General features: G+C 36.3%; 1 protein-coding gene across 1 annotated transcript in view; it reads right to left on the minus strand.

The window, feature by feature from the left end:
• The window catches only part of LOC120623644 (protein O-mannosyl-transferase Tmtc3), a 317,835-nt gene that overhangs the window by 64,085 nt on the left and 239,462 nt on the right, over nucleotides 1-14,288 (minus strand). The window contains exon 2 of the mRNA XM_039889765.1: nucleotides 2,413-2,549. Coding sequence (XP_039745699.1) covers nucleotides 2,413-2,549 — 137 coding nt within the window. The remainder of the gene's footprint in view (nucleotides 1-2,412; nucleotides 2,550-14,288) is intronic.

A 14,288-nucleotide genomic window follows, 5' to 3' on the forward strand; every position in this document is an offset into this window, starting at 1 on the left:
AAACTTCCAGACACTGAAAAACATTCTTGTTCATCACTCAAAAATGTTACAGTTGTGGGAATCGAACCCACAGCCTGTCGCTGTCGCTGCCCACTGCACCAGTCGGCTGTCATGTCAATTCCCAGTTAGGCGCTATAATATACATCCAGACCTTTATGATAGCGAAAACAATCATTTGATATAATTCATTGATAATTAGCAGCATAATAAGGAAATAGTTTAGTATATGCATTTATAAAATATTTTTTTTAACTGTGCGCTCGCACTTTTCCTTCTAATAATTCGATTTATCAAATATTAAATAGTTAATTATATTTTTCTTCTTGCAAAAAACTCATAGAATGGATTTAATTGTGATTCTTGTATCAGTTTATGTGTAATACACAAAAAGGTTATTTGTTCTGCCTTTAGAAAAATAGAGATCGGCAGAAATACATCCCTTATTAGGGCGCTTTTGTTCTGCTATTTTAATATTCGGGTTGCTTTATTTCTACAAATAATGAGACAAAAATCAAATTATGTGTAGGTGGTTGGTACGATTGTATTTAAAAAATGATATATCATAGAAGTTTCTTTCTTGAAGTAGAGATTTTTTTGGAGACTTAATTTTGTGATGTGTGAGGAAGAATAAACAAATTATTACATTGAAGTCACAACTAGAGAGAAATATTTATAATGTCCGGTTGGCGGTTATAAGGATCTGCACTGTTGCGTGATCTAGAAGAGGAAATTCTCATCAGTAAAAAGCTCAAGTAGCAGGTTCATGAAGAGGTTGCAAAATTAATAAATAAATAAATAAATATATTACGACAATATACACGTCGCAATCTAGCCCCAAAATAAGCGTACCTTGTGTTATGGGTACTAAGATGACTGTTGAATATTTTTATAAATAAAATACATAAATACTTAGAATATACATATAAACACCCAGACACTGAAAAATATTCATGCTCATCACACGAACATTTTCCAGTTGTGGGAATCGAACCCACGGCCTTGGACTCAGAAAGCAGGATCGCTGCAAACTGCGCCAATCGACCGTCTTGGAATTGGAAGAGAATGCTCCAGATATATGAACATGAATGGAAATAAAAGTATTTGACGTGATTAAGCAATAGCTCTAAGGGCCTTATACACGTGGCGTAACGTCGGAATAGTAATGCCGTCTCTTGTCACAATCTTAGAGTGTAAAAAGGCTCCAAAAATCTCCCAACTATTTTGCTTAAATAACTGTCAATCTGTAGACATCAATACCAGAGTCTTTTAATATCTGAAGTATCTATCGAAAATAGTACAAAGATTTATGTAGAGTCCGATACATTGTCTATTTAAATGGGTATCTTTTAGGTTTAAAAATAACATAACGTTAATGTAAGCTATTCGAACAGGATTTAGGTTTTAATGTAGGTGTCGAGTTTCCGCTCAAGATAGACAAAAGCTTAATTGTTTCGTATTACAGACGATCCAGAACTAAACGGTTTAGAGTGGGTTTAAATTATTTAGTACGTGGTTATTCAAAGCTTGTATGTCTATGCTTAGACTTTATTGATCTTTAGAGTTTGTAAATTTATGAGACAGTTTGAGAAAGGCTGCGGCCTTTGACATATAGTCGAATCACCTTGGCAGCTTAATCGCAGCCATTATAAGACTTATAATGGGCACAACATTGTCTTTGAGTAGTTTAAGAGTTCCTCTGTAATATTTTACACCGTACAAACTCTCCTCAGCTTTGAAGCTTAGCTTAGTGTGCTCGCTAGCGATTTGTTATGTCATGACTTATAACAATATTTTACCTAATCTATGTAACAAATAAGTTGTAATGTTGATGTTCAAATAAACTTTTTCAATTTAATTTTCTTTTTCTCCTGCTTTTCGTGGAGTATGTCAAATTAAGCTTAAATTTTATAGTATACTACCTGTTGCCCGCGACTTCGTCTGCGTTTGATTTTGTTTTTTGATGTGTCATTAAATTAGCATTGAAGTATTCAGTATCGCTAAGCGTTAAACGAGGGGCTTGCTTCTGTCCGCTGAGGAGTTCTGTCCTCTATCTCCAACTACATTCATCAGATCTGAACAAAGTTTTGGCATAATTCTCTATAGTACAAATAATTATTTTAATCGTTTATAATTTGTCGGAGTTATGGTGTAAAATCTGCAAACACTTTCATCCCCTCTTCCAAACCGAAGCTTTGGGAGCTTCCTTAATTTTGGGATAATAAAGTATCCTATATTACTTCTAATACTTCGGAGGATCGGTTAATTAGTTTTTGCGTGAAAGCGTAACAAACAAACTTACATTGACATTTATAATATTAAGTAGGGACATAAAAAATCCTCGAAGTAACGCCTGCTGCTATCCAATATTCACTTTATAAATATCAGTTGAGGAGACAAATAATGTGGGCATACCTGTAGTACAGTAATGAGACGAGGGCGTGTAGCAGTAAATTCACCAGGTGATAACCCGCTGGCTGTAGCCCGTGCACCGCGTAGTTCCATCTGAACGTCAGCACCGTCAGCGGACGGTACGATTTGTGCGATTGCTCCTGTAAACCAACAAATTACTCAGTTATAAAAACGTCATTTAGCGGGTGATGGAGAGAGCTAGATGTGATACGACCGGAATAGCTCTACGTGAAGGCCGAAATGAGAAGAACCACGGTTTCCCACATAGCTCAACGAGTTGCAAAGCTAAACTCAAAAAAAAGCCGATAACCTAGGGATAACCGATGGACCTTGAGGGTCTTGCGCTGCTGGAATGGCAACCCTACACTGCAAAATATAGAATTTGTGTCGCAAAAAAAGCAGGTCCGGAAACTGATTAAGATTAATAACATACATATAAAATTAAGCTCTGTACATAATGTGTAAAAATCCACGGAGCTACTGCCGACAAACTGTAATTTAGTTTGGCAGACGGTGTTTTAGTGTAAAGTATGTACAAATTATAGATATTTAAATAAAAAATATCGGAATAATATTCCATTAAGGGTATATAATAAGGGTTAAATCGTTTTATCAGTCTTAATTTTATACTTGGAAATGTAAATGAAAATTTTTCAATGAACTCTGTATCTTAGAGTACGACATACATAATACTTAAAAATTACAAGATGATAAACACATTTGATCCGTTTTTCAATTATTCATTTGTGCACTGGCACCAATGAGTGATAGTCTATACAAACTTTATTACACTTTATTCCTACTCCGCGGCCGGCCGTCACGCGACATGCAACACACAGTCGAAAATTTCTGAGACGATGAAATAAAAGTTTCACTTTAATATAAGAAGAAACTAGCACTCGAAATAAAAAGCTTTAATGAAAAAGGAGGTTTTGAAACGGCCTTTAGCATTGAACACTGAGCTGAATAGAATTTATATATATATATTACACGACCTATACCTTAAACCAAAACTACTACAAATTTGAGACCTAAAATTAAGAGACCAGAGGTAATACTTCATTGAGCGTGTCGTCGGGATTCGCTGGACTATGGAATTTGGAACTCCCTGCATAACATAGTGCACAGTTCTTGATCAGGGTAGGAAGACCGTAAAGAAGAAAGATGGGATGAAACGGGAAACGCCTCCTTTATAGCATCATCATCATCATCATATCAACCCATTACCAGACAACTACAAGGCCCAGATCTCCTGCTGCAATGAGAATGGTTAAGGCCGTAGTCCACCGTGCTGGCCCAGTACGGATTGGTGGACTTCACACGACTTCGAGAACATGGAAGAGAACTTTCAGACATGCAGGTTTCCTCACGATATTTTCCGTCACATTTTTACTTAAAAAAGACTGTGATGCGTATTTTATGCTACTTACCCAAGCTCTATTATATATAACCTATAACCTAAAAGCTGTAATAGTAGCAATAAAAATGAAACTTACATTTTAACGAGAACTATGCGTGTAAAGATAAAGAGCGTCTATTTGGATATGAAATATACGACCGGCTCACAATCCCATACAAAGCTATGCAAAGTCCAAAATAAATCAGTTTTATGAGGGAACTTTATGTGCAAAAATGTCACCGTCCCATAAACATGACTTATAGGCGTAGAAAATTAGCAGGCGAGGGTTATTGTGCTTCTTTAAATGAAATTCCATGTCAGGTGGCTGTCGTAAACGATGGCATTAGTCAAGGGGAAATATGGTAGTGTTAAGAAATATTACTTGTCATAACTCACGGTATGACAATTCAGATCACATATCATAGTCAGCGTTATAAAATATCACACAATATTTCTATTGATGGGGCAGTTTCTTTTTTTTAACTACGACTTATGTCGTCTGCAAATTTATCTGGTGGTAAGCTGTGTTACAATCTATACAAAGATTTGCCCGGTAATGACCACGCTGGGCAGGCGGGTTGGTCATCGCAGGGCTAGACTGATCGCGTGACCAAATCAGAAATGAGGAGATCTATAGAAATACTAGAGTTACCGACATAACTCAGCGAGTCGCGAAGCTGAAGTGGCAATGGGCTGGGCACATAGCTCGGAGAACCTATGGACGTTGGGGTCTTAAGGTGCTGGAATGGCGACCCCGCACCGGTACGCAGCGTAGGTCGGCCCCCAACGAGGTGGACAGATGACATCAGGCGAGTAGCTGGGAGCCGCTGGAGATAAGCTGGAGGTAGCAGCGTAGCGAGATAATGATGTAACATCACATGTTACTTTAAGAGAGCAAACTGTGTTTTAACAAAAACAATGTTAAGATAAAGAACACAGTAGACTATTGCTAACATAGTTATTCTAATGAAACATACGAGGGGGTATATTTATACGTTCACTTAATGCTAACAAGGCTCGCATGATCTGCAGAGTGAATACAATGCCTGGGGTGGCACAAACATTTGCCTAAAGTACACAAGCAATTACTGCGCGCAATCGAACTAACTCGACGCCGCCCTGCGAAGTAACAGTTAGTAAGACGGAAACTTGTTTGTGCCAAACGCTAAACGTCTATTAGACAAGTTCACATTTTCCGAGTAACATTTAAAAAGTCCAGCAATCTTATGTAGTATACGTTAGCATGCCTAGCATGGGTATTTTAATAAAATATATAAGGGATACCTATATTTTTACGTTCACTTATACTAACAAGGCTCGTTATAATGCCTGGGGTAGTAGAAACATTTGCGGTTCTAACACTAAGAAACAAATAAAATTGTTTGTGGCAAACTCTAAACGTCTTTAAGACAAGTTCACATTTTCAGAGTAACATCTAACCCAGTCTCTCGACTGTCTCGACAGTCTCTCTCGATTATATCTAAATAGCGGGCCACTTTTTAATTAAATCTATGAGGGATACCTACATTTATACGTTAACCAATACTAACAAGGGTCGTATACAATGCCTGGGGTGGAAAAACATTTGCCTAAAACACCCAAGCAATTGCGACGAACGAACTAATTCGAAGCCGACCTGCAACGTGGCAGTTGCAGGTCGTCTAAAAGTCTTCATAACGGTCTTCTTAAGCAGATCCTATTAAAATAGCGAGACTTCTTTTATAAGGAAGTAGAATAAAGTAAATAAGTGCTAACACATTTATTATATTATTCTTTATTTCTTAATACGAAAGTTATATTTTTGACGTCTACTAGCTAACAATGCTTGCATGTTGATAACACAAAGCAAGGACTGGCACAAACATTTGCCTAAAGCACACAAGCAAATAGCAATTATTGTCAAAATTACTCTAAGCCGTCCTATGATGTTACATTTAGAAATCTGGGATAAATTGTTCATGCATAACGCTAACGTAATGATGAAAATACGCTTTCCAGTTTTAAATAATGTCCCTTATACGTAAGGCAATATAACTCGAAGACTGGAATCATGTGAACTGGCCATTATTGCAGCGTATGCTATTTGTAGGCCGTCAGAATATGTTTATTGTACGAGCAGTTATAATTGCCAGGATCTTCGCTCTACGATGAAAAGCGGAAGCAACAATTAGCATGATTTGTACGCTCTCAAACGTAGAGCCCTTTTTGAGTCTTGAAACACTGTATATAACGAAACGTAGTAAAGTTCAACTTATTTACGTGACTTTAAAAATAATAATAACGTTAATTTCGGATTAAATTCCATAGCTTTTGATCGCAATAAGATTATAAATTCATTTCTTGTTTGTAACAATTTTAGTTCTGAAAAGCAACTATATAAGCTTCGTTCCCGTGTTAGCCTTTGTATTTAATAAATAAACTAAATTGGGTTAGTGACGATGAAAGGAAGCTTCGAAGCAGTCGCAACCAGCTTCGCATCCCACTTCATCGTACTGCTGCGCTTAGGGGCTCGTTCACGTACTCCGCCACGAAATGTTGGAATAATATTCCTCCGCCAATCAAGAACTTTAAAAGTAAGTTTATTAAACAATATTTATTACCCAAACATGTGGAATTCCAAGAACATGTGGCGGAGTCATCTTTTCTCCAGAGACAGTCTGTAAACTTTACTTTATTACTTACTAATTTATTATTATATATATAGCTGTAGTTCGATTAAATTATGTATCTACCTTTTACACTGTGTGTTTTAATTAGTTTTTGATATATGTACGTCTTTATTTTCAAGTTTATATAAATATTTATTAGATTTTGTTTTTTGATGTGGCATTAAATTTAGTTGTAGTTCGTAAAAAAAATTAAAGTATTATCGCTAAGCCTTAAATGAGGGGTTTGCTGCTGTCCGCTGAAGAGTTCTGTCCTCAATCTCCAAGCACAGTTTGGGCAAAATTAAACACATATCGGAGTAATGGTGTAAAATCGTCAAACAATTTCATCCCCTCTCCCAAAGGAACCGAGCCTAATATCGGAATAAAAAGTATCCTATATTACTTCTACCACTTCCAAGAATATGTGTAGAAGTTTCATGAGGATCGGTTAAGTAGTTTTCGCGTGAACAAACAAACTTACATTGACATTTATAATATTAGTAGGGACAGGGATAGGGATATGTTAGTTTTAATTTATTATTATTATAGTCGTGGATTTATTTAATTAGTTTAGTAGTATTCGTTGTATTTTTTTAATTTTTGTTTTTTTTTTCGAATGATTTTTGTTACTTATATAACTTTTGCTTAGTTTATTATTAAATTAAAATATTAAAATGTGGTCAGTGGATACGTATTTCCGTGGTGTTACCTGGTACAAGGTGCCAACTGAAAATCAGCGCTGTATGCACCGACTGGCGCATGCAGCACAATGCTGAGCTGGCACCTTTTTTCTAGGTTGTGCCACACATAACATATGTTGTGTCGTGAATATTGTAATGTGTGGCGCAATGTAAAAAAAAAATTTTTTCTTTCTTTCTTTCTAATTAAAATTGGCTAAATATATCTCCTATTTAAGGTAGTAAGTACCCTCTTGAGACTTGGTGCATGTGTCCCAACCCAGTGCTCCATAAAGGGATTTTTCCATCTATTTTTTGAAGCTCAAACTGATTTTAAAAGTGCCCAGAGCTCTTACCGCCAAGTTAATTAGAAAAAAAAAACAGTAACACAGTAGTTGGTAGGTACATAATTAGCGACATAACAGTGTCCAAAACTAGAAAAGAACTCTACGACCCGTGTTTATTACAAACGCACTTTTTACAAAAATGTCCCAGTTTTAAGAAAAGTTTAATGCTTGAAGGTATAAAATTGTTATTTTACTTTGCTACTCCTAATTCAATTTACAAAGCTTAGTCCTGGTCGTATACAACCAAAGATAATATAAACCGCAGTAAATTCACCAGTGTAGCGCAGACCAAATGAAATTCAGCAACATTTTACAATATATAAAGTGCCTAAAAATAAGTAGCCATGCCAGAACGCCGAGCGCGTGCCTTGTATATTCATAGAGCAAAAGGCACTTCCGAAAATAAAGGCTTTGAATCCTTTGGCCTCATAAGTGAAACGGGTTAAATGTACCAGTAATTCTTTATAGCGGACCGATACAAAGTGTACAACAATTTTGCTTTGTACTCGCGACTTTGGAGCAGGTGATGGCCGAATGACTTTGGCATCGCTTTCGGACCAAGTTTGGTTCCGATGCGCATCGCAAATTTATCGAAGTTCAGTCAGTCAGTAATTAAATATTACTTGCTTTGCCGGTGAAGGAAAACAATGTTATGTAAGGATGCCTGAGAGTTTTCCATAATATTTTCAAAGTAGTAGTAGTAGCTTTACCGGTAGTAGGTAGATATTGATTGATGATTTGACAGCTGGTTGGCGCAGTGGGCAGCGACCCTGCTTTCTGCGTCCAAGAAGGTGGGTTCGATTCCCACAACTGGGAATATGTTTGTGTGGTGAACATTAATATTTTTCAGTGTCTGGGTGTTTATCTGTATCTGTATATTATAAGTATTTATTTGTATTATATTCCTAAAAATATTCATCAGCTATCTTAGTACCAATAACACAAGCTACGCTTACTTTGGTGCTAGATGGCGATGTGTGTATTGTCGTAGTATAATATTATTTTTATTGATTGATGATTGTCAACTTCATTAAATTACATTTGAAAATTCATTCGTTCTTTTACCGGCTAGTTCCATAAGGGTGACCCTTTTGGAACTATCCTTTCACACCGCCTATAAAAAGTATCAAGCCCACTTACCCTAACTAATAGTTAGACTTAAAATATCATTAACACGTGTATGTGTGTGCGTATGTGTTTATTGCGTACGTTAATCGGTGCTACTGCTGCTGATCTGTTAGAAGGTGTTCTTTCTTCTCATCATTGCACATCCACAAACCGGCTTACTTGGATGGACCTAATTTTAGGCATTTTCTACCTGTTAACCTACTAACGTGCAAATATATAACGTAACGTAACGTGCATTATATATTGATAATTATAGTTTAGGTGAAAAAATTCTTAATATGAACAAAATTGGTTGTATAAAGTTTCAACTTTTTAGACCGCAATTTGGTTTTATAACTTTGTCTCTTGCACTGGCGTGCGGACAGACAGATGGACGCTGTGCAAATTAAAATCCTTGGTGGCTCAAAATAATAAGAAGTAGCCTAAGTTCGAATAAAACTAAACATTCTTAAAAAGTAAAAACTCATCTTCTTTTTATGTTGGCTAGACGTATTAAAATTAAAATGAAGCTCCCACCTAATAAAGCTTACGTTTGCTAAAGCTTTCGTGCGCGGGAATAGAAAAAAATGAGTAATGCTAAATAATTTTTTATTATATGTACTGTGTAGTACGTACTTCTAATTACTTGTTTAGTTGTATATTTATTAATCTTATACTAATTTATAAAGCTACTAATGTATAAGCCAATGTTGAAGCTAATGTATGAAGAGTTTGTGTTCTTGTTTACTTGAACGCGATGATCTCAGGAACTACTAGTCCAACTTGAAAAAATTTTTCAGTGTTAGATATTCCATTTATCGAAATTTTTATTTTTCCATTTAAATTTAGCTAGCTTATATTCGCTAAGACCAATTAATTAATTTTCCAAAATCGGAGGTTATTTTCTTTTTGAGAGCTCCCGCTGCGTGCGCTGCGTAAACGGTTAAAATTTAGATGAAATTATACACGAAAAAGTTGTTACTCAATAATATAATTTGAATGAATCGTCATGTTTATTATGCAGAAATGAGCAACCGAAACTTCACCATCTTAAAATTTCTGGTTTCTTATCATCATTATAACCGGCCACGGCGCCACAACAGTACATACAATACGTGCCGGGGATCGAACACAGTCCTCCTGAAAGCGAAGCCGACGTAACCACCAGGCTATCACGATTTCCTATGGAACTATGATATCTATTCCACATTAAAATGTTCGTTCGATATCAGATTCCAACTTTTTTAGAAATTTAATCCTTAAATACTCAAGGGTATATATAAATTTTATGGCTTTAGGATCAAAAACAACATGGTCTGGTGGACGGACGAAATTCTAAAGAATGACAACAGCAATTTTCGAGAGTTACAAGTTATTTCACAGCTAACTCTTGCAAGAGGTACTCGTAGGTGTCCTTTCAATTATTTTAGATGTGAACGTGTGTCTATTGGTTTGTTTCTTTATATTCGGCTCAACCACTGCACCGATCTTGATGAAATTGCGTGCATTACGGAGACGGACATACTTTCAATTCCGAAAGACCAGGGTAACGTTCTCGGGGACTTAAAAATATAACCATTGTTACCTATAGAGCTATATATTGCTATACTCTGCGAACAGCAGGGGAATCTAATAAAATCCGTATACTTTTCGTAAACGTAAACTGCAACGTAATTGTTACAACAATTATTATTGTAATAACTATTTATTGTTAAGTCAACATCTCCTGAGGATGCTCAAACCGGAGCATAACACTAAAGCAAAAGCAACCGCAAAGTAACGCCTGCTTCTATCCAATACCTATAGAGAGCTTTACAGATTATCCGATTGTGGCAAATATAACTTCTGAACTTGCAAGTTGGTTAGTCGGTTTTTTTGTTAGTCAATTTCTTCTGAGAAAATAAATGTCTGATAGTACTAATCATTATAATAATGACGATGACGATGAAAACGATTACAACTAGACGTTAATTTGTCCTCAAAAACAAAACTAAATGTTTGCTAACAAACTGTGTTTTCTTTCCTTTATTTTCAATCGCGATACATTTTCTAGGCCGAAACTCTTAGCCATTTTATTTTGTACTGAAACTAATATTATTGAGGTTTTGAAGTCGAAAACGGCTACCCGGTTCATTCAGTTGAGTTATTATCATTGAAAAGCAGTCAACCGATGTTTATGTTCGTTGAAAATACATTTCGACATAATACTACTTGCGGTATCAACTTGCTTTGGCAATACTATACTATTTTACGAGTAAAGCAAGCCTCTCTACAGACGGTCACGACATCCAACATCACTTTATGTTCCAACCTAGTTAGAAATAGTTAATAATAATACCAATACAATTGAAAATTAGCTTTATTGAAAAATTACTTAGATCATGAAAATGACCACGTTCTGTGCAAAACGAAACAAATTAATTGTAGCATGTAGCTTAACAATGTGTAATTAAAATAAATGGTAGCATAGAAAGTTTATCTTCTTTCATCAACCTTGAAGTTGCCATCTTAGTTCTTGGGAATCCTACTCAATTTTAATGTAATTTACTATCTACCGCGATTTGTTGCAATATTTTTCCCTTACATAGTATATTAGACTATAAAAAGATTTTTCCTGACTTGAGAATGTTCCTTGAACACCCTAGAGGTGAGCTGGGTTTTTTAGGGGTTAAGCTGAGGAAAAGAGTTTCCATGAAAGTCTACAATTTTTCAAGTTATAACCATAAAACTTGGTATTTGTGCTTTTGGTATGTGAACGTTTTGTCGGATGTTCGTACGTCACGTTCACGTGACCACGCTCTGCTACAATCTCTTTGTTTAATTGTGCTGGGTAGTATAAATAGTGAGTAAGTCCGGTTGTTATATCGCGGTATGAATTTGGTATTTCCATGTCCAATTTTTAAAGGTCCAGTATCTTTATTATATTTTACATAAATATAGTATTCAAAATTTTAGACCAGCATATATAAAATTTATCGATGGAAATTAAAAATAAACCGTAATAGCTGACTAAGATTGAAATCAGTTAAATTTCATGGAAATGAAGGGATGTTTTCAGATCTAGTCATAACTTACAGGTTGGAACGTAAGTTGGCAGGATAAATTGGCTCGTCTGTAGAGGCTTATATACATCTGCCGAGTAGAGTACAGTAGGAAGTACATTATTGTTCGCCGTGTCACGGTCTGGTGGCTTCTGGCTTGCATTAAAACTATATTTGCTTTGTACATTTTGTGTAATTGTTGTTTGTTGGAACGTTGCCTGTTTAATTGTTAATGACTTATCTCCGTTGTTTTACTGATATGCGTATGCTGTGCCATTATAATAATTGTGTTTAGTAGAATATCACGTCGCGCAATAATTTCTCCTGTATTTATATACGTTGATACATGTACTATTCAAATGGCTCATAGACATAATGTTGGAGATGAGGAATTAGTTTTGTTTCTTACTGAATCTGTTATTTTGCTAATCTGGTACCATGCTCTGGAGCGGAAGAAAAGGCTGTTGATAAAGCAGCTCAAAGTAACTGTCTAAAGAGTATTCACGGGTACATTTCTAGAATAACGTGGGTGTTACAGTAATTTTATAAAGTGGATAAAAATCCAACCTTTTGATAACTATAAATTCATATTTGCCATATTTGATTGCCGGCAATCCCGCCAGCAATCAAACCAATTTGGAATTTATAAAACAAAGCTTTTTAACGTTCCGGTACCATGTCACTTACAAACCGATCAGGGGTATGAGTTTTGGGGGAATATTTTCTCCTGGGAAGAGCTCTAGATGCGTTGTACGAGTGAGGTTCTTAGGAGATCCAGATATGTGCCGAGGATTGCCACCCAGGAGGTTTTAGTGGATAAAAATCCTACATAACCCGAACTTCCCTGAGGTCGGGTATCTTCGAAGATTTCCCCCCGTAAACAAAAAAAAAAAGGGTCTCAGTTTTATATACCCCGAACAGGTTAGCCCGTTACCGTTGTAGACTGCATCATGACACCCCCAGGTGAGATTGCAATCAAGGGTAAACTTGTAGTGGAAAAAAAAAATATTACGTCGTAGAGTTCACGTTGCAATTAATAATATACAAAACTGCACCGTCATCGTTGAATTGTAGTTTTAGTAGAGCCAATGCTCGCGGTATTGGGTCTGGCATCGATAACATCGGCTCTCGTACAAATAGCGGATTGCCTCGGTTTTTGTTATCGTTTAGATAATCTCTTTTGTTTAGCTGTGTGTTATCTGACTCGGCGTAATACAGACTCATCTTCAGCCTATTCACGCACGCTCTACGCTATATAACACTTGGCGACCTCCATGGCGCAGCGGTGGGCTATGGTTTTAAGTGGGAGGTCCCGACATCGATTACCGGCCGGGTCAATTTGGGAATTTATAATTTCTGAATTTTCGTGAAATTATAAATTCCACACAGGGCACAGAGGGTATGCACAGGGTATGCAGATGATATAAAATGAAGAAAATCTCCAGTACGAGTTATAAATACTTAAGGGTAGGTTTTTTATTACTCTTACAATGCCTATCTTTAGGTTTTTTATAACTCGTACTGGAGATTTTCTTCATTTTATATCATCTGCATACCCTGTGTGTACCCTCTGTGCACGCCACTGGGAGTGTGGTGGGAGGCTTCGACCTAACCTAACCTAACCTACCACCCTACCGATAAAGGGATGGCCGCCAATCTATTTAACGTTCCGGTACCATCTCAAGTACAAACCTATTAGGGGTGTGGGTATATCGTTACCATCTTAGAATGCATCATTACTTACCAGCAAGAAGGCAGCCAAGAGCTAACATGTATTAAATGGAAATTACATGGAATAAAAAAAACAAAAAAACATTTTAGGCTGGTGGTAGGTGATGCACTTACCATCAGGTTAGATTGCAGACAAGGGCTAATTAGTAGTGGTGAAATAAAAGAGAAAAACGCGTGTACTTATGTACACGCGTTAGAAGTTATACTTTGGCATAACAAGATAAACATCTTCTCAATAATTGTATTCTACGTTTGTAGAAAAACACTAAACACTAAAAATAGAAAAAAGGTATTAAATACATTGAAAGTTTTATTATAACGCATTGTCTAGTTAAATAAAATTTATTTAAAAAAGACGACACTAACAATAGAAAAAAGGTATTGTTTGAATTATTGAAAGGCAACTGTCAAACCTTCTTTAGAAAAACTAAAATGTTGACTAACTTCATGGTGTCGGTTTTTTGTGACGGTAGCCGTGCGCATCGTAAATATTTAGTCTCACTATTTTTCCCTAACGCGCCAAAAGAAGTATAACTTTAAAAATGAGAATAACAATGGTTCTAAAGTGGAGAATGACGATGTTTCAGTCTACCTCATTAATCGTTATAGTAGAATCGTGTGAAAACTGACAAGACTGGTTGGTCTTGCTATAAATTCTGTACAATATTCATCTTGATCGAGTCAGAATATTGCCGGGGCGGGTGTATTTTATCACCCTTTCTGCTACGTTTCGCTTCTCAAATTCACCAAATTGACATTGCTTGACGTTCGGAACGCCGTGCCGCGGTCTCCTGCAGTGTCATCTGCGTTATCGAATGAATTTTCGATATGTCTATTATGAACTGTATTGGAGTATCATAAATTCTATGAACCTAGCTTCGGAATTCTGCTACGAGCGTCTGTCACCAGCTACAAAACTTATTGAATTG

The sequence above is a fragment of the Pararge aegeria genome, chromosome 5 (assembly GCF_905163445.1).
Source record: "Pararge aegeria chromosome 5, ilParAegt1.1, whole genome shotgun sequence".
In the NCBI taxonomy this organism is placed as follows: Eukaryota; Metazoa; Arthropoda; class Insecta; order Lepidoptera; family Nymphalidae; genus Pararge; species Pararge aegeria.